Source organism: Erythrolamprus reginae, chromosome 6 (genome assembly GCF_031021105.1).
Source record: "Erythrolamprus reginae isolate rEryReg1 chromosome 6, rEryReg1.hap1, whole genome shotgun sequence".
NCBI lineage: Eukaryota > Metazoa > Chordata > Lepidosauria > Squamata > Dipsadidae > Erythrolamprus > Erythrolamprus reginae.
The window spans coordinates 23370036-23391986 of record NC_091955.1 but is presented as its reverse complement, the minus strand read 5'-3'; the positions used below and the strand labels follow the sequence as shown (position 1 = coordinate 23391986).

Genomic DNA, 21951 nt, shown 5'->3' with positions numbered 1-21951 from the left:
TAGAAAGCGAGAAGCTTCTTGGATGATAAAACAAACATTTTCAAGGGAAAAACGAAGTACAGTTGCCTTTTGGGGGAAAAAAACTCAATTGGGACTCTACAGATAGACACTTATGTAAGAAGTCCCACCTCACAAATCGCTGAGAGATTTCTCAGGAGTTCCACTTCCCAGTTGAGGAAGCCCGATTTATAGTATTTAAGATAACTGACTCCTTATTGGATACTGTATATTCCCGCATTGCACTAAGCGTGATGTGTTTCATTATGTCTTACCAAATAAATCCGATTTGTTTGGATTTGGAGAATATGCCAAGCTATAAACCCAAGTTTACCAAATGCAGAAGTCTGGTAATACGATTCACTAAACCAAAACCAAGCAAACTTCTATTATGGCTTAGTCCAATGATTCAATACATCCATTCAACAGAGTACAAATTTTCACAAATGAAACTACAAGCAATAAAATGTTATTTCTTTTTTTTTTGAGATAAGTACACGTTTACGCAAGTGTTCTACTTTATTTTTAAAGGATACTGAAGAAAAAATAATGCAGGATATAGCCAACATCTTAACAGGTGACTTTATACCCACCTTTGGGAACTTTGCACCAGATTTACAGGAGAATGTAGAAGGGATGAAAGAATTAAGAGCGCAATTTCAACAGGAATGGAAATTGCTTCAGTGTTCATGTTCAGGTAATCAATCAGAGATGAATGAAAACAAAAAGTAAATCTTCATTACATTAAAATATCTTACTGCCGAGTTTTGAATTACTTGAAATTAGAGATTCTCCAGAGGAACAAGATACACTACGTTGTCTTTTTATTTTGTGTAGCAAAGAACTTCAAAGATGAAAAGTAATCTTGATTTCAAGAATCTCTTTTCTTCTACAAGAAAACAAAACAAAAGATCAGAACAAGATATACTTTATGAATAAAAGGGCACAAAATGTTTCTGAACTGTTTATATAATTTTTATATTGAAGATTATCTTCCAGCCTGCTATCTTCAGAAATGCTGTTGGCTTTGCTATAAAGACTTTTTAAAATTTTCTACAGCAAAAATATATAAATATTTTATATGTATTGTATAAATGTATGAATATTGCATGAATACTGTATGAATTTGTGAATAAAAGGGAAACTCATCAAATTTGTAGATGACAATAGACTGGCAGGAATAGACAACACTAGGCTCAAGATCCAGATAGATCTTGACTGGTTTGAATACTGAGCCCCATAGTTCCCTCTAAGCTGAGCAGTGAGCAATCGCTCACTTAAAAATCATCATCAACTCAGAGTTTTCCAAACCTGTCCAGAAGCCAAGAGGGAAAGAATGAGAGGGAAGGAGAGAGAGAGGAAGAGAGAGAAACAGATAGAAAAAAGAGAGGAAGGAAAAGAGAAAGAAAAAGAATGGGAGTAAGGAAGAAAGAAAGAAAATCAAAATCTAGTTTGAAACTAGCTCAACTATTTAAGTGGCATTTTGATATTGATAGAGTTGCCCTATTATGAGCTCACTGTTACAGACACACAGTACAGTATTTTATTTTGAAATTCTCTGAGGCAAAACAGGGTGGGGTTTTTATTTATTTGTTTGTTTGTTTGTTTGTTTGTTTGTTTATTTATTTATTATTTTTGTGCTGCCCAGTCCCAAAGGGACTGCCGCTCAGACACTCTACTTTTCCGTCCCCCACAAAAAAATTAGAGGGAACACTGCTGAGCCCTATCTTTAAAAAATGAAAAATAAGAAAAAATTATAACTTTTATGCTTAGGCAAGAAAACTCAAATGTACATGTATGGATTAGGTAAAACATGGCTTAATAGCAGTAACTAAGAGAGAGATCCTATAATCCTAGTAGACAATCACTTAAATATGAGCCAAGAATATGCGGCAGAGCTAAAAAAGGTAACATAATCTTAGGTTGATTAACAGGGATAGAATCAAGATCATGTGAAATAGTAGTGCCGCTTTATAAAGCCTTAATACAGTGGTTCTCAACTTTGGGGGTCAAACAACCATTTCACAGGGGTCGCCTAAGACCATGGAGAAAGACTGGCTCGGTTCCTCTGGCTCCAGCACTGTTTTGAAATGGGCTCCTGCCTGTGAGGAGGCGATGAGGTTCTGGAGCTGCTACGGCAGGAGGTTGGGGGGAGAGCTCCGGGAAAGAGATGACTGACAATGAGTCAGTCAAGGTGACTGGGGCCCGTACTTGTCCATCTGTCTGGGAAGAGTTTGATCTGGTGACACCTGATGAAGTGAACAAGGCCATTGGAGCTGTGAGTTCCGCCAGCTGTTTACTGGATCCGTGTCCCTCCTGGCTGGTTTCAGCCAGCAGGGAGGTGACACGGAGCTGGGTCCGGGAGATTGTCAACGCCTCCTTGGGGAGGGGGACCTTTCCGGCTCCTTATAAGGAGGCACTTGTACGCCCCCTCCTCAAGAAGCCTTCCCTGGACCCAGCCGTACTTAATAACTATCGTCCAGTCTCCAACCTTCCCTTTATGGGGAAGGTTGTCGTGAAGGTGGTGGCGCTCCAGCTCCAGCGGTCCTTGGAAGAAGCCGATTATCTAGGTCCTCAGCAGTCGGGTTTCAGACCCAGTTACAGCACGGAAACTGCTTTGGTCGCGTTGATGGATGATCTCTGGTGGGCCTGGGACAGGGGTTTATCCTCTGTCCTGGTGCTTCTTGACCTCTCAGCGGCTTTCGATACCATCGACCATGGTATTCTTCTGCGCCGGCTGGAGGGGTTAGGAGTGGCAGGCACTGTTCTCCGGTGGTTCTCCTCCTACCTCTCTGGTCCGTTGCAGTTGGTGTTAGTGGGGGGATCAGAGGTTGACCTCGAGGTCTCTCCCTTGTGGGGTGCCTCAGGGGTCGGTCCTCTCCCCCCTGCTATTTAATATCTACATGAAACCGCTGGGTGAGATCATCCAAGGGCATGGGGTGAGGTATCATCAGTACGCTGATGATACCCAGCTTTACATCTCCACCCCATGTCCAGTCAACGAAGCAGTGGAAGTGATGTGCCGGTGTCTGGAGGCTGTTGGAGCCTGGATGGATGTCAACAGACTCAAACTCAACCCTTATAAGATGGAGTGGCTGTGGGTTTTGCCTCCCAAGGACAATTCCATCTGTCCGTCTATCACCCTGGTGGGGAAATTATTGACCCCCTCAGAGAGGGTCCGCAACTTGGGCATCCTCCTCGATCCACAGCTCACATTAGAGAAACATCTTTCGGCTGTGGCGAGGGGGGCGTTTGCTCAGGTTCGTCTGGTGCACCATTTGCGGCCCTATTTGGACCGGGGGTCGTTGCTCACAGTCACTCATGCCCTCATCACCTCGAGGCTCAACTACTGTAACGCTCTCTACATGGGGCTACCTTTGAAGAATGTTCGGAAACTTCAGATCGTGCAGAACACAGCTGCGAGAGCAATCATGGGCTTTTCCAAATATGCCTATGTTACACCAACACTCCGCAGTCTGCACTGGTTGCCGATCAGTTTCCCGTCACAATTCAAAGTGTTGGTTATTACCTATAAAGCTCTTCATGGCACCAGACCAGGATACCTGCGAGACCGCCTTCTGTCGCACGAATCCCAGCGACCGGTCAGGTCCCACAGAGTTGGCCTTCTCCGGGTCCCGTTGACTAAACAATGTCGTCTGGCAGGACCCAGGGGAAGAGCCTTCTCTGTGGTGGCTCCGACCCTCTGGAATCAGCTCCCTCCAGAGGTTAGAACTGCCCTTACCCTCCTTGCCTTTCGTAAACTCCTCAAAACCCACCTCTGCCGTCAAGCGTGGGGGTACTGAGACATCTCCCCCTGCCTATGTAATGTTAGTGCATGATATGACTGTATGCATGTTTTTTATATTGGGGTTCCTTGTTTTTAGATTTTTTAAATGTACAATTGCTATTTTAGATTTTAAATGATTAGATTTGTCAATACATATTGTTCTTTATCACTGTTGTGAGCCGCCCCGAGTCTACGGAGAGGGGCGGCATACAAATCTAATAAATAAATAAATAAATAAATAAATAAATAAATAAATAAATAAATAAATAAATAAATAAATAAATAAATAAATAAATAAATAAATAAATAAATGCGACGTGGAGAGATGTGAACGTGCCCTTCCACCGCCTGCCTCTCTGCACCTTTGGCTCTGTGGGCAACTCTTGGGCTTGCGCCGCTGGGCATGAGTTAACACCAAACATTTCCTCCTGCTGGTTGAGTTGCTGCTGCTGCCGCCTTTCTGACAAAAGGCTTGGAACAAATGGGAGCCACTGGACAAGGAAGCAGCCAACTCTGTTGCCTCTGAGAAGAGCCCCCTTTCCTGGAAAAGTAGTTAGAGGGGCTTATTTCAGCACATGCGCTTAAAAGGCTGGTTGCTCTTATTATGGGGACATGTATTATTTTCGAGGGGGAAACAGTACATTGTTCTGATATTTGAGGAGCTGCCACAAAGAAGGAAGGGGATCAATCTATTTCAAAATAAGGCAAGACAAGAAACTATGGACAGAAACTATGGACAGAAACGTTGATGGATGATCTCTGGCGGGCCTGGGACAGGGGTTTATCCTCTGTCCTGGTGCTTCCTGACCTCTCAGTGGCTTTCTATACCATCGACCATGGTATCCTTCTGCGACGGCTGGAGGGGTTGGGAGTGGGAGGCAGTGTTCTGCAGTGGTTCTCCTCCTACCTCTCTGGCCGATCGCAGTCGGTGTTAGTGGGGGGTCAGAGATCGACCTCTAGGTTTCTCCCTTGTGGGATGCCTCAGGGGTCGGTCCTCTACCCCCTACGATTCAACATCTACTGAAACCGCTGGGTGAGATCATCCAAGGGCATGGGGTGAGGTGTCATCAGTATATTGATGACGCCCAGCTGTACATCTCCACCCCATGTCCAGTCGGTGAAGCAGTGGAAGTGATGTGCTGCTGCCTGAAGCCTGTTGGGGTCTGGATGGGTGTCAACAGGCTCAACCCTGACAAGACGGAGTAGCTATGGGTCCTGACTCTGAAGGACAATTCCATCTGTCCATCCATCATCCTGGGGGGGAATTATTGACCCCCTCGGAGAGGGTCCGCAACTTGGGCGTCTTCCTCAATCCACAGCTATCATTAGAACTTCACCTTTTGGCTGTGACGAGGAGGGGGTTTGCCCAGGCTCACCTGGTCCACCAGTTGCGGCCCTATTTGGACAGGGAGCCACTGCTCAGTCACTCATGTCCTCATCACCTCGAGGTTCGACTACTGCAATGCTGTACATGGGGCTACCTTTGAAAAGTGTTGGAAAACTTCAGATCGTGCAGAATGCAACCACGCAAGCAATCGTTGGCCTCTCTAGATTCACCCACGTCTTGTCAACACTCTGTGGCTTACACTGGTTGCCGATTACTGTACTTTCCGGTCAAAATTCAAAGTGTTGGTAATGACCTATAAAGCCCTACATGGCATCGGACCAGAATACCTACGGGACCGCCTTCTGCCACACAAATCCCAGCGGCCAATTAGGTCCCACAGAGTTGGCCTTCTCCGGGTCCCATTGACCCATTTATGCCACCAGGCATGGGGGGACTAATCCCTTCCCCATCTTTCTGACTCTAGCTTTTGAGAATGGTGTGATTGCGTAGAATTGAATGGTTTTTTTAGTAATAATGGGTTTTTAAATTAGTTTTAATATTGGATTTGTATTACATTGTATTTTGTTGCTGTTGTGAGCCCTCTGAGTCCTCAGAGAGGGGAGACATGCAAATCTAATAAATTATTATTATTATTATTATTATTATTATTATTATTATTACTATTATTATTATTTCCCAATTTCCAGTGGGCCCGGTAGGCCCATTTTTTGCCCAGAGGCTTCCGTAGAGCCTGGGCAGGACAAAAATACCCTTCCCACCAACCGGAGGCCCTCTAGAAGCTGAACATGCCCTCCCACAGCAAAAATGGCCAAAATAGCCAAAAATCAGCTGGCCAGTGCACAAATGTGTGCTGGAGCTGATTTAGGACGACTCATGTGCCCGCAGATATGGCTCTGGGTGCCACCTGTGACACCAGTGCCATAGGTTTGCCATAACTGATATAGGGTCTCCTGCTTAAGTAGGGGGCTGGCTGGTGAGACCACATTTGGAATACTGTGTTCAGTTCTGGAGACCTCACCTACAAAAAGATATTGACAAAATTGAACGGGTCCAAAGACGGGCTACAAGAATGGTGGAAGGTCTTAAGCATAAAACGTATCAGGAAAGACTTAATGAACTCAATCTGTATAGTTTGGAGGACAGAAGGAAAAGGGGGGACATGATCGAAACATTTAAATATACAGTGATCCCCCGTTTATTGCGTCCCCGACCATTGCGAACAGGGTACTTCGCGATTTTTCAACCCGGAAGTCAAAATACCATCTACGCATGCGTGCCCGTTTTTTCTATGGGCACGCATGCGTAGATGGCAACCGGGAGATCAGCTGCTGGGCGGCTTCCATGGGTCTTCCCCCTCTTGCTGGCGTCAGCGAGGAGTTTCCCCACCGCCCACGCAAACTCCGCGCTGCCGCTCGCCCGCCCTTCGCCTGCCCACGCCGTTCGCTCCCCCTCTTGCTGGCGGGAGGGCGAGAAGCCCTCCCCAGCACCCGCTCGCCCGCCCTTCGCCGCTCGCCCGCCCTTCGCCCTGGCCGCTTCTTCCCAGCGGAGAAATTCCAGCCCCCACCTGGTCCCGCCCGATCCTCCTCCCTGAGGCAGCTCGCCCTCCCATGGCCGCTTCCTCCACCCTCCATTGCAAGCCCTCGCCACCGCAGCCAACGCGCGCTGCGATCTTCAAGCCCGGCTCCTTTCAGCCCAACATCCCGGGCCAAGCAGCTGCCTTCCGTGACTGAGCCTGGCTCGCCCGGAAGATCGTAGCGCGCGTTGGCTGCAGCGGCGAGCGAAGCCAAGCCGGCAGCAATGTCGCCGCCGCTGCAGCCAACGCGCGCTACGATCTTCCGGGCGAGCCAGGCTCAGTGACGGAAGGCAGCCGCTTGGCCCGGGATGCTGGGCCGAGAGGAGCCGGGCTTGATCCGCTGAGCCTGGCTGGCCCGGAAGATCGTAGCGCGCGTTGGCTGCAGCGGTGGCGACTGCTGCCGGCTTGGCTTCGCTCGCCGCTGCAGCCAATGCGCGCTACGATCTTCCGGGCGAGCCAGGCTCAGTGACGGAAGGCAGCCGCTTGGCCCGGGATGCTGGGCCGAGAGGAGCCGGGCTTGATCCGCTGAGCCTGGCTGGCCCGGAAGATCGTAGCGCACGTTGGCTGCAGGGGCGAGCGAAGCCAAGCAGGCACACCATTTTCCGCTGACTCCTAAAGCGGGGAAGTTCGCCCGGAGTCAGCGTAGAACGGCGCAACTGTTTTAAAACGATCGGAGCTTTCCAATGAATCCCGAAGACAAACGGCAAACTTCTGCGTTTGTCTTCGGGACTCATTTGAAAGCCGCGCGGGTGTTTTAAAACATCCCCGCCGACATGGGGGGCTTGCTAGCACCCCCCCAAACCCGGGTTGGTGGTTCGGGGGGGTGCTAGCGAGCCCCCCGTGTCAGCGGCGACGTTTTAAAACAGCCGCCCCGCCCCCCAATCTTCGGCTCCTCGCTAGCGCTGCGGAAGTTAAAAACACCATCTGCACATGCGCAGATGGTGTTTTTACTTCCGCAGTGCTACTTCGCGAAAACCCGCTCGTTGCGGGGGGTCCTGGAACGGAACCCTCGCAACGAGCGGGGGATCACTGTATTAAAGGGTTAAATAAGGTCCAGGAGGGAAGTGTTTTTAATAGGAAAGTGAACACAAGAACAAGGGGACACAATCTGAAGTTAGTTGGGGGAAAGATCAAAAACAACATGAGAAAATATTGTTTTACTGAAAGAGTAGTAGATCCTTGGAACAAACTTCCAGCAGACGTGGTAGATAAATCCACAGTAACTGAATTTAAACATGCCTGGCATAAACATATATCCATCCTAAGATAAAATACAGAAAACAGTATAAGGGCAGACTAGATGGACCATGAGGTCTTTTTATGCCGTCAGACTTCTATGTTTCTATGTTTCTAGAAGACCTCCAAGGTCCCTTCCAACTCTGCTATTTTGTTATTCTGTTATTTGGTTTGTGGTGTCCTTTCAGTCTTTATAAACTGTTCTGGAAAACAAGAGGTCAAGATATATAAGCTTTTGGTTGCCCTGCGCTAAGGAGGCGGATATATGGTGCAGCCAATTATCATTGTACAGCTCCACTTTTTAATATGGAAGTTAATATCTTTAGCTCAAGCCAAGGAAAAGAAGATATAGGGAATCCCAAATGGGATTGCATTTCTGTAGTAACTCCCCACTGAGATGTATGTTTATAAATTAAACCTAAATAATGTCAACTGCTACTGAGTAAAGCCTGTTTTTCATGTATAATTTTTGTAGCATTAAATAAACTTAATTACAAACTCCCATGAGGTTATCTTACATGTGTAAGAAATAACTTTAATGTTTGATCAGTAAGGTTACTAATCTCCTTGGGATGTTAGTCAAGTGTTGAATATTTCAACAATGACCAATAATTGGGGCAAGAAGCATAATGGTGGGGGGAGAATCTGTTTTCTGATATTACTCAGCTGGAAATAAATCCGAGCTTTAATGTCCTTCAACAGGAGTCTTCAACCTTGTCAATGTTAATAATAATAATAATAATAATAATAATAATAATAATAATAATGTGTTTGACATCTGTCAATTGCAAAAGGCTGTTTTACTGGGATTGGCAAACATAATTTGCTGCTACATCACACAGTGCTAGGTGCTTGGGAAGCACCCGACTGGTGATGAAATACAAAATCCATAGTGATCTCGTTTGCTGTGTTGTATTGACATAATGAAGTGTTTGACATGATATTGTGATATAAAATCTCTTTTGCTGTTTATTACTTTTTTTGTGAATAAACTAAGAGTGGGAAAGGACTTTGGAGGTCTCAGACAAATTGTTATCCAACATCTTCTTTAAAACTTCCAGTGTTGGAGCCTTTACAACTTCTGGAGGCCAGTTGATCCACTGATTAATTGTTCTAACTGTTAGGAAATTTCTCCTTAGTTCTAAGTTACTTCTCTCCTTCTTTAATTTCCACCCATTGCTTCTTGTTCTACTCTCAGGTGCTTTGGAGAATAGTTTGACTCCTTCTTTGTGGCAACCCCTGAGATATTGGAACACTGCTATCAAAGTTTAAGCAAGCCTCTTCTATAACATGTGGACTTCAACTCCCAGAATTCCTGGGCTAGCATGATTGGCTCAGGAATTCTGGGAGTTGAAGTCCACATGTCATAGAAGAGCCAACTTTGCCTCCCCCTGTGCTATCATGTCTCCCTTGTGGACTTCAACTCCCCAAATTCCTCAAGCCAGCTTTGCTGGAGTTGGGAGACCTCTTGTACAGGTTAGCGTCCCATACGGACAGTGAGAATTGTACTTCAGGCGCGCGTGCACCTTTGTACCACAAACCCATCAGCTCCACGCGCCACCTCCCAGACAGCCAATTGCCTCTCTTCGCCCTTCACGCTCCAGCTCGTCAGAGTCTTCCCTAGCTGTCAAGAGTGAGATCATTGCTCCCGGCCAGCCCGCCTATTACGTGCCTCCGCTTCTGTCCTTCTGCGCCTGCCCGACTCCTCCCTCCTATGGTAGCTCCGCCCCTATCCTGCCGTTTGTTTCATGCCCCACCGGTAGGTTGGCTTTTCTTCGACCGGGATGGAGGGGGAGCTTTTTATCATTATTCCTTTATTTATTTGAGAGGGGAGGTAATGGCGCCTTCTCATGGTTATTTAAACTGCCTCCATAGAATATAGCAGGTTGTCCAGCAAACCTGGAAAAACGGAAATCAGGGAATTCTTGGGGAAATTGGCAGTTCGGGAATTAATAATAATAATTTATTAGATTTATATGCCGCCCCTCTCCGTAGATTCGGGGCGGTTCACAACAATAATAAAAACTATGTACAGTATAACAAATCTAATAATTAAAAGAAAGCATCTAAAAACCCGTCATTTAAAAAACCATACAACACAAGCATACCATATATAAAACTCAATTCCCCCATGCCTGACGATATAGTTGGGCCTTATATAAATTAAACCAAGTTTTGCTAGCTGTCATTATATGGTTTTGACTCAGCGTAATGTAGGCCTCATGGTTTATCCTGTAACAATTGGCGGTAGTTCAATTGTGTCTCGATTATCAACTGTGATTAAGTAAGCCATAACTTAACATGATATACAATTTGAATTGTTGATGCAGAGAATATGTGACATTACTGAAGAATGGTTTTATGTTTCAAAAGGTTGGTGTCTTAAGCTGTAGTGTATGACACATCCTATCTCGATTTTCCAGTTTAATAAACTATGAGATATGCTTTTTTTAAAAACTTTCTTTTTGCTGTTGTTAGGCATTCACAAGTGGACTGAGAAATTACTTACAGTACTACCGAGTGTGTGTTTTGTCCACTCCTCCAACTTTAATTCTTCTAACAATCAGCTTTCTATTCTGAAAACTAGGACGACAGCTAAGGTAACATTGTAGAATTAATGTAATGGGACATAAATGGAAGATTGAACACTTTTCAATAGTGTCTCAATGATAGTGGTGTGAAAGGTGCTGCCTTTATTTTAACACAGTGGCCTGAACCCCACCTGGTTGGTCAGCCACCTCCCCCAGTGGTTGAGGGACCTGGGACAGCATTGTCATCAGTGCCTGGTCTCTCCAAACATGCCAAGTGAGACATGCCATCCCTCTTGGATGGTCCTGGTTCCAACTCCTCTGAACCGGGTTCCAATGGGAGCATGACAGAGGCTCTTAAGGCTAGAAGAGGATTAGGGAATAAAAAATATAGTTCTGACCCCTCATTTCTAATACAGTGGTATCTCTACTTATGAACGTAATTCGTTCCGTCACCAGGTTCTTAAGTAGAAAGGTTTGTAAGAAGAAGCAATTTTTCCCATACGAATCAATGTAAAAGCAAATAATGTGTGCGATTGGGGAAACCACAGGAAGGGTGGAGGCCCTGTTTCCTCCCAGGAGAATGCTCGAGAGGGCCCATGGACGCTCCTCCCCTCCTTTTCTGACCATGTTTCCTCCAAGGAGATTCCTAGAGAGGCCCCAGAGGCTTCTTCCTGCTATTTCTGGTTACAGTTTCGGAGGCTTGGGTTAAATTTAAATGTTAATTTAAATTGGATTGAATCTAAGACCTATAATAAAATACTGTATGTTTATCTTTTCCTAAAAGTTTAGTTACACTTAACATGTATTGTTGGAGTATCCTGGGTTAGACTCTAGAAGGCAAGATCTCTTGTCATTGTTTTGCCACAACAACTCTGTGAAAACTCCATTAAGGATGTAAGGCTCTAATCATCCTCTTCTGAGCCAAACATTTGTGTAGCTCAGAGATTATCTTGTCTGTCCACTCCCTTGGGCAGTTTTAATATTCTACTGCAAATTATACAACTCATCATCATCATTCTCATCATTCCTATCATCCTTTTCCTCCCACTTAGGACTGTATAACTGTAACTTGTTGCTTGTATCCTAAGATTTTTATTAATATTGTTTCTTCATTGCTTATTTGACCCCTATGACAATCATTAAGTGTTGTACCACATGATCCTTGACAAATGTATATTTTTCTTTTATGTATGCTGAGAGCATATGCACCAAGACAAATTCCTTGTGTGTCCAATCACACTTGGCCAATAAAATTCTATTTTATTCTATTCTTCAACTCCCAGAGTTCCTCAGCTAGCAAAGACTTCAATTCCCAGAGCTCCTCAGACACAAAGCTTCTGACAAGATAGTGGCAAAGCTGGGTGTGGAACACTGGGAGTTGAAGTACACAAGTCTTAACGTTCCCAATGTTGGAGACCCCTGCTCTAAAAGGATGCAAACGACCAGCTGTCTGCAAGAAATAAAAATCCTTCCATTCCTCACTCTCCTGTCACATCTTAGATGTGAAACGAAACGTCTTCAAGGAAAAACGTCTAGTTGTCTCTTGAAAAAAAAAAAAAAACCTTCACCACAACCTGGAGGACTAAGACTCTCCTTAGACGCTGCAAAGCTTCATCCAGTCCACTTTTTCTGCATTTAAAGGGTTTTTTAAAAAGAAAACCCGTTTTTAAAGGCAGCGGGGGGGAGTAATGCCGAGAACAGCCAGCCCCGCCCCTTTGTGACATATCAGCCACGGAAAACAACCCCCCCTCCCCTCCGATACTTAGATAAATTCCTTCTCGGCTGTGCGTTCAGCCAGGGTCTCTTTCAGGCTGCCTCTCCTCTGCCTGAAAGACAAAAGAACCGTATGGGGCTACTGGGCTTCTTTCCTAGTAACGCCAGGAGGAGAAAGAGGAGGGAAATCAGCCCGTCTTTCTTTTGGGCTTACCTCCCAAGATCGCATATTCGTCTGAGCTCGGTCGGCGCCACCGCCGCCGCCGCCACAGCAAGAAACGTCTCCGTCAGGCCAGCACCATCTTTTCTGATGGTGACGTAAACCGCATCGCCCGCATAGAGAAATGACCTCATACTGCGTTCCCCTCGCGCGCAGGGAAGCCCTTAGCATCATCTACTACGCCTGCACAGAGGTCTCGGGAGTGGGGGTGAGGTGGATGTGTCCTCGGGAATTCTGGGAGTTGAACTTCGCGTGTGTCATAAAGCCGTCTAAGATTTTGACCGCCGATGTTGCGAAGATGCGCTCACTCTTGCTGCAAGTGACTGTCTAGTCATAAAAGATTCATAAATAAATTACTTTTTATGAAAGCGAACTATGTATATAATATTTATTTTATGAATATTTATTTTAAAAATAAAACCACTTTTATAAATTGATATTATTATGAATTCGTAACTACTCTTATGAACAATTTATGTCCATAATTTCATGGACACACGAGGACCCACGCGCGAGAGACTCCAAAGTTCTGCCGAGCGTGCGGTCTATCAGTTCTTAAGATGTAGAAAAGGGTAGAGTAGTCACATCTTGGATATGAAAGGTATCTTCCGGGTCCATTTTTCTTATGAGAAGTTGGGTTTTCCCGCCCAAAGAATACGGCTGGGGACAGACCTCTATGTTTAATACACCTTTCTTCAAATTTGAAAAGAATGACGGCCTTAGAATGTTCATCTAATGCGGGGTTCATTTAAAAAACGACATCCCTTCAGAGTTACAGGTATAGAGAACAAGAGAGGCTTGGAAATCAAGCGACTCTATGGTGATCGTATAGTCTCGCACTTTCTCGCGATTGTACGCGGGAGGGGGGGAACCGCGCGAGTCCGTCTTCCCTGGTGACGTTTAGAAGTGATGTTCCATATTCAGTGGGCGTGGCCCATTTTTCAGTTGAATGCAGATTCGGTTATTGTGAAGGAGGTTTGCCGTCTGCTTCATCGAGTTGAAGGGCGCTCAGTGGAACAAAACTGGTATTACAGGCTATATAGATTTCCATTAGAAGTCATCAACGGGACTATTTAATAATAATAATAATAATAATAATAATAATAATAATAATAATAATAACAACAACAACAGCAGAGTGGGAAGGCACGTTGGAAGTCTTCCAATCCAACCCACTGCCTAGGCACAAAACCTTGCGTGGCTTCAGAGAGATGGTTGCCCAACATCTGCTAAAAAACTCCCAGTGTTGGGGCATTCACAACTTCTGGAGGCAGACTGTTCCCCTGATTAATTGTTCTGACTCGAAATTTCTCCTTAGTTCTAAGTTGTTTCTCTCCTTGTTTAGTTTCCACCCATTGCTTCTTGTCCTACCCTCAGGTGCTTTATGGAATAGATTGGCTCCCTCTTCTTTATGGCAACCCCTGAGATACTGGAACACTGCTATCAAGTCTCCCCTGGTCTTTCTTTTCATGAAACTAGCCATGCCCAGTTCCTGAAACCGTTCTTCATATGTTTTAGCCTCCAGTCCCCTAATCATTTATGTCACTCTTCTTGGCACTTTTTCTACAGCCTCGATATTCTTTTTGCATTGTGGCAATATTCCAAGTGTGGCCTTACCAAGGCCTTATAAAGTGGTATTGACACTTCATGTAATCTTGATTCCATCCCTCTGTTAATGGAGCCTAGAACTGTGTTGGCTTTTTTGGCAGCTGCTGCACACTGCTGGCTCCTATTTAAATGGTTGTCCACTAGATCCCTCTCACAGTTACTACTGTTGAAATAATAGTTACATATGCAATTCATGGCCAAGAATCACTTCTCCAAAGGCACTGGCAAATATGCCCTGGGAAGTTTGCAGCCACCAACATTCATTTTGGACCATCAATGTAATCTTTAGTGATTGCTGCAATCTAATCTCTAGGATTACAGAAGAAACTAATGGATGAATTGAATAGGATACATTGTGGAATCCTTTATTTCTGCATGGTTTTCAGAGACAATACTATTCTGATTTCAACTTGAATGTGTGTAAAATGTTTACCGTTAGCGCATAGTGTAGAAATCACAAACACAGAGTCATGGTTTCTGTAATGCTTTGTCCTTTATTGATCCCTCTGAATGAGCAGCTTCTGGTGGGTGAAGCTCTGATTCTTTGGGGCAAATAGCCTAGTTCAGTGATGGCAAATCTTTTTTGATTTGCATGCCAAAAAGGGGGTGGGTGGGGTAGTACCCACACCCCATCCCTCCCCCAGGCATGCACACACACACACACGGCTGTCCCCCATGCAAATGCACACCCATTCTGAAGCCTGGTAGGTGAAAAAATGTCCCAATGCTCAAATCACATCCTGGACCTTTGTGGGCTGGAAAGCGAGAATCTGTGGAGCTGCACCAACCTCTGGGATGATGGGGGCCGTGGGGGGGAGGGAAAAGTGCCCCTGCCTGAAGAGCCAGTGGATAGGTGTGCCAGGCAGTCTCTCAGTGCTGGCCAGAGCCACTTCTTCCTTCTCCTGCTGTCAAGAAGAAAGAGAAAGAAGATTGGATCGTTTCCCAAAGCTGGCAGCTCTGCAGCCAGCCGCTTCGCTTCTTTCCAGTCTTCTTTCCTTTTCTCTTTCTCTCCCTCCCCCCCCCCAGCCCCCACTATCCCGGGGGCCGGCACAGCTCCATAGGTTCCTGCCCTGACGCTTCCCAGCCCACAAAGATCCCGGAGCTGAGCTGGGAAGCCACAGAAAAAGCTGCTTACTGCCCCCATTTTAAAGCGCCGGGGGGGGGGGGGGAGCCGAGCGAAGGAGACAGAGGCAAAGTGGGCAGGAGCTGGTCCTTCTGCAGCGGGCACTCTTTTGCCAGGAGAGAGAGAGTAAGCGAGAGGTTGCTACGTGCACCCCCCGCGGGACTGGGATGCTCCTCTTGGCTGCTGTGGCAGTGTTTTAAAATGTGCTCCTGCGGCATGGAGAGAGAGAGCCAGGGTGGTGCAGCAGGTAGAGTGCTGTACTGCAGGCCATTGAAGCTGACTGTAGATCTGTAGGTCAGCGGTTCATATCTCATCACCCACTCAAGGTTGACTCAGCCTTCCACCCTTCCAAGGTGGGTAAAATGAGGACCCGGATTGTGGGGGCAATATGCTGGCTCTGTTAAAAAGTGCTATTGCTAACATGTTGTGAGCCGCCCTGAGTCTAAGGAGAAGGGCGGCATAAAAATTGAATAAATAAACAAACAAATAAATAAATATTCCCAATTGCCAAAAATCAGCTGGCCAGTTCACGCACTGATGCTGACATAGGGCAACGCTTTGCGTGCTCTCCGTCTGGCTCCACCTGTGGCACGCATGCCATAGGTTCAGCATCACGGTTCTAGGTGATCTGACACATTCCTCATTGGAGTAGAGCACCAAGATGCCCCTTCAAACAACATACTTATCCTGTGTACATTAACAGTACTGTTTTGGACAGCTTTTTAAATCCATCTTGATCCATAAACGGGAAAAGTTTCTTCTCTTCCCGATGTCAGTCTAGGGCTGTGCAACCTTGACAAAAGGCTCTTTATAGAAAGACCTGAATCACCCCAGTTGGTAAACTCAGTCTCCCCTCTTGCTCCCCACCACCATTGGGTAAACAGCTGGATTCTTTTTAAAAATATAATATGTTTATTGAATATATACATTAAAAACAGGGAACAGAAAAGTAAAGGGAATATATATAATGTACATTCTAGCAATTATAATTTACTTATAGTACACGTAAGTGGGGAAGGAGAAAAGAAGAAGGGGAGGGGGATTGGGGAAGAAGGGGAAGAGATACGAGAGGAGGAAGGATAGAAAATAGAACAAAAGAGAGTAGTAAGAAGAGTGTAGAGAGCCAGCTTAGAGCTGAGGCTCTATGGTCTTGTAGGTTTTTGAGTTTTATTCTGGCCTTTTTTTTTTGTCCATATAAATTTGCGAATTTTTGTGTGAAGGTTATTGAAAGTCTCCCCTCTTGCTCCCCTCCACCTTTGGGTAAACAGCTGGATTCTGTGGTGGGCAGTGGAACAGGGCCCAAAGCAAATACATCAGGAACGTTTGAAAGGCAACATACACAAAGGGACCTAGAGGAAGAGCCTTCTCTGTGGGGGGCCCGGCCCACTGGAATCAGGTCTCCCCAGAGATTCATACTGCCCCCACCCTTCTCGCCTTCTGTAAGAGTCTAAAGACTCATTTACGCCATCAGGCTTGAGGCTATTAGAGTCTAGCAATTTGATTTTTAACAGGAGCAATTGAAACCTTGTTTAAACCAAGTTAATGGCCTTTTTAGGCTTCTTTCCACATGAGTAGGTGTTCACTTTTTGAATAGTAAGAATTATATGTCATGGGATGGGGGGGCATCAGGATTTTAGAGATGCTTAGGTGGGGCATGGGCAAAAAAAGGTTGGGAAAAACTGTTCTAGAGCCTGGGGAGGGTGAAAAACAGGTCTACCGGACCCACCAAAAGTTGGGAAATGGGCCTACTGAGCCCACCAGAAGTTGGGAAACAGGCCATTTGTAGCCTCCAAAGGGTCTCCAGGGAGGGAGGGGGAGGCCATTTTTACCCTCCCCAGGTATTGGATTAAGGGTGTGGGCACTCGCACCTGTGCAATAGTTTGCAAGCACACACTTTTGGCACCCCTGGGAAAAACGGTTTGCCATCACAGACCTAGAATTTTGGCCAATAGACATGTGAGATGTTGCGAATGAATTGTGAATGCTTTGGGCTGCCCTGGAGAGGCAGGTTGCAGTCACAAAATAAAAGTGACAAATATAATGGAATGTTAAGTGGGAGAGGTGTGGGTGCCTTGAATCCTGCAAAGCTTACACAGGGATCTGGCTTCAGTGGTCCACATTCTAAACATTGAGCTCCTTGAGGTCTTCTTTTGTTGCTCGGCAATAGTCAGTAAATTCTTGAACAGGCTTTCGATATTTTTGCACACTACCCCCGAAATAAAGACTGCATACTCCAAAATATATGCTCATCTGGAAAGTGTATATTGCAGACAGGGAGAAGTGTATCAACTTTTCTCAATATCAGCAATGAAATTTAGAAACTAATTCCACCAAGTTTCAATAGAAAAAAATAGCTCAAGGATGAACCGTAGGGATCTTGGTGCTCCTTTTAATTGTTTTCTTGCAGATATTTTCCCCAAGGCATTGGTGGCTTTGCTATCTTGTAGCAGATTTCTTAACCACTTGTTACTTTACCACTGTTGGTTAATCAGCTATCCACAAACTTTCATATCTTCAGTCCCAATCACCGACTGCAAGTTTCACAGATAATAAAATAAAAGAACAAATTGATTTGGGTACCCTAGCAGAATATTCAGCTAAAAAGGAAGGGGAGAATAGAAATTCTTTTTAAGATGTGCCTATCCTGGAAGAAAGATAGTACATGATCTGCTATGATGAATGTTATAGAAAAAGTTACCTAGGTAACTAGGTACCTATCGGGGTAAAATGCTAGGTAGACAAGTGAAGGATAGGTGTCCAAATTCGTATAGTTTGGTTTAGCAACTGGAATACAACATTCAAATATATATATTTCATAAAATAAAGATGTTTTCTCATCGTGAATAAAGAGCCATAGTTCAATAACAAATAAGGAAAAAGCTGGAGATGCTTATGGACTAAGAACTAAGAGAGAAACCAGATATTTGTTTGTTTGTTTGTTTGTTTGTTTATTTATTAGATTTGTATGCCGCCCCTCTCCGTACACTCGGGGCGGCTAACAACAATAATGAAACAACATATATCAAATCTAATATTTAAAATAATTAAAAGACCCTTATTTAAAAAAACCAAACATACACACAAACATACCATGCATAAATTGTATAGGCCTAAGGGAAAGGGAATATCTCAATTCCCCAAAATAAGTTGAGGGCGGGAGAAAGCCACCGGGTTGTGTACCTCCGTGGTCACGCTCGGTTATGACCATCACGGTTGGCATCGGAGGGGTGCGCTCCTCCGTTGTACACACCGTCATCAAGATTTCGATCAAACAGTCGTTTCAAGAGCGATTTAAAGTGGAAATCATTGGGAAAGAAAAGGACAAAGACAGCTGGAGATAGCAGATCGGAGACATAGCCACTCGAAGGTTGCCTAGGCGACGGGACGCCATTTTGAAGGCAAAAGGGCATGCTCTCGGCATTCACCCGGTTACCATGGTAACCGCGTCGGGTGCCATTTTGGTGACTCGAATACTCGATCTGCATAGGCAACAAGCACGCGCGTGATTGCCTGCATGTCAGTTAGCCGTTTCTGAGGAAAAAGATCGGCTGTTAGACAGAGAGTTATTCAACTATTCTCCAAGCGTGAGTTTTAAGATAAAACAAGTTTTAAGATAAAACAACATGGCAGAACCTATAATGCCTATAACAGAGGGATCATCATCCTCTAAGCCTGATATCCCCAAGGGGAAAATTCATTCAGACAAAGGAAAGGCAAAGCCATCACAAATGGCTTCATTGAAGGAGGCAGAAAAAAAGATTAGAGCCTTAGAAAAACAATTAGAGGCACAGAAACAGCTTTTGCCTCCAGCCTCAATTGCAGGATCATTTCTTTCACCAGCCTCCCCCATGAACAGTGAAGGGGTAGCAGGCTCAGCTAATGAGAAAGATTGGTCCCCAGAGAGAGCTGTTAGATCAACACCTGTGACAAGGTCAGAGCCACAGGATATTCTAAAACAGGCACAAACATGGCCCAATTACTCTTCTAATATACAGATGGGACAACTACCACAATATGGACATTCACCAGCAGCTACATTTACCCCTGCAGCTGCTGGTTTGCGTGGAGCCCAAGATACATGGCAAAGTATGCCTCCAGCACTTCAAGATTTAATAACTAGTGCATATTCGCAAGGCATAATGGAGGGGACACAGCAATATTCCACACAGCAGTATGCCCCACAGCAATATATTCCACCACAATATGGGTCTCAAGTAGCCACTAATAAAAGGTCTAGAGACCTGTGGTCAGTTCCATCTCCTCATTCAAGGCCAGAGTCTTTAGAAGAGGACAGACCTTATAGAGAGGAGGACAGTGAGGCGGAGAACTCTGAATAAGAATTCTCCATGAGATTAAAAAAGAAAATTCTACAAATTTTATAACTTAAGGAAATAAAAATGACAATTCCAGTGAACAATTGGAATAATGACCTTTTACTGGATTACAAGAGAATACTTAAAATATTGGAGAACTTTGTTTGAAGGAATTACAGAGAAAGACTTTCATTTAAAAACAAATACAAAGTTTATTTGTAAAATGGGACAATTTTTTATTCTAGGTGTTTTGGGGATTTACTTATATCTTGATATACTGATTTTGTTTACATGGTGTTAATTTTTTACTTGTTTGTATCCATCGTCAGAACGATGAAGACACTGAGGAAATTCCTGGGGCTGCGACGGAACACCACGGAGAGAGCTGCCAGGTGAGAAGGAGCAGGCCTGGCCTTGATTCCTGCCTGGTCTTCATGCAAACACCAGCTCTCCTCTTCATCTCTCTTTGGTTCCTTGGGCCACCCACTCTCCCTTCAACAGGTTTCTGAGGATGGGATTTCCCCCAGTGAGGCCCATCACCGGTCCAAAACATGTCCACGTGGCAGACTCTGTGGATGTCATAGGGCGCTGGGTAGCAGAAACATCTGCTCCTGAGGTTTCACTCAACGCTTCTTCACTTTGTGGGAAGGGGACTTTATGATCTCTTGATGGCATGAGGCGCTAAACTGGATTGTGGCTTTAAAAGAACCCTTTAAACAGGGGTAGGTAAAGTTGGCTCTTCTATGACACGTGGACTTCAACTCCCAGAATTCCTGAAGTAGCGTGATTGACTCAGGAATTCTGGGAGTTGAAGTCCACAAGTCATAGAAGAGCCAACTTTGCCTATCCCTGCCTTAAAGAATAAATACCATCCCATGTTTGGAAGCTTATAATGTGTAAAATGTTCAATTTGCTTATAATCCATAAATGGGAATAGGTTTTTGGAAATAATTTAGTTTCTTTTCCCACTTATACCAGGCACATTGTAACTAGGACACACTGACTAACAACAGTTCATTTAGTGGCCATTCAAAGTTACGTCAGTGAAAAACTGACATGACCATTTTTCACACTTAGAACCATTGCAGCATCCCCGTGGTCACGTGATCAGAATTCAGACGCTTGGCAACTGACTCTTATTTATGTTGATTGCAGTGTCCTGAAATCCTTAGATCACCTTTTGAGACCTGACAACTAAAGTCAGTGGGGGAAAACACATTCACTGAACAACTGTGTTGCTAACTAAAACTGCAGTTATCCCCTTAACTGTGGCAAGAAAGGTCATATAATGGAGCAAAATGTACTTAACAAATGTCTCATTAAGCAAAATAAATTTTGTGCTCAGTTGTGGTGGTTAGTCGAAGATTACCTATAACTAGAACCATACAGTATTATGCTTAATACTTCAAATGCCCTTTTTATAGTATTTGTCTAACACAATGACATCCTTCCTATTAACTCTACTATTCAAGTATCTTTTTTCATATATAGAAACATAGAAGACTGATGGCAGAAAAAGACCTGATGGTCCATCTAGCCTGCCCTTATACTATTTTCTGTATTTTATCTTAGGATGGATATACAGTATGTTTATCCCAGGCATGTTTAAATTCAGTTACTGTGCATTTACCAACCACGTCTGCTGGAAGTTTGTTCCAAGCATCTACTACTCTTTCAGTAAAATAATATTTTCTCACGTTGCTTCTGATCTTTCCCCAACTAACTTCAGATTGTGCCCCCTTGCCCTTGTGTTCACTTTCCTATTAAAAACACTTCCCTCCTGAAATTTATTTAACCCTTTAACATATTTAAAAGTTTTGATTATGTCCCCTTTTCCCTTCTGTCCTCAAGACTATACAAATTGAGTTCTTTAAATCTTAGCTGATAAGTTTTATGCTTAAGACCTTCCACCATTTTTGTAGCCCGTCTTTGGACCTATTCAATTTTATTAATATCTTTTTGTAGGTGAGGTCTCCAGAATTGAACAAAATTGATAAAAGTGAAGGAGGTCTGAATATTTTCTGAAAGTACATATATAAAAAGCTACTCATATCTTAGGAATATATACTGTCTACTCAAGGTATATGAGGACAGCATGGAACTGCAGAATTAGGCAAAAATAAATTGTACTAGATTTTAGACGTATGCCAATAGTTAATGCACCTCTATATTTTTAATGCTTTGTAAAACGAACAAATTTGAATAGAAAATTAACAGATAAACACCATTGCGCTGTAAATGAAGAACTTTATTCTTTATATACTAAGTTCACTTATCACGCTGGGAATTTTTAATTAGATAATATGCAAAATGCACCTTTACTGTGAAACAATGTTTATCTATATACAGTGTCATTTTAAGTCAAACATATATTAGAAAGGATTGTGCAAATCAACTAACAAATTATAATAATTACAAATATTTGTTCAACATTTTATTATAGGACAGAAATATATTGCAGAAGCAAGGTATGTATGCAAAATTCCCTTAAATATTGGTGTT

The 21951-nt window shown here is 44.2% G+C and overlaps 1 protein-coding gene across 5 annotated transcripts in view; it reads left to right on the top strand.

Annotated features, from left to right (window-relative positions):
• Positions 1 to 21908, top strand: part of LOC139169363 (polyamine deacetylase HDAC10-like) — a 55417-nt gene extending 33509 nt beyond the window's left edge. For 3 of the 5 annotated variants that reach the window (XM_070755406.1, XM_070755409.1, XM_070755407.1), the window contains one exon: positions 529 to 1150. In XM_070755406.1, coding sequence (XP_070611507.1) covers positions 529 to 729 — 201 coding nt within the window. In that variant the 3' untranslated portion in view covers positions 730 to 1150. Of the gene's footprint in view, positions 1 to 528; positions 1151 to 19778; positions 19842 to 21892 lie in introns of those variants that run through there. The other 2 variants (XR_011559456.1, XM_070755408.1) reach the window with 2 other exon arrangements.
• The last annotated feature ends 43 nt before the right edge of the window (positions 21909 to 21951 follow it).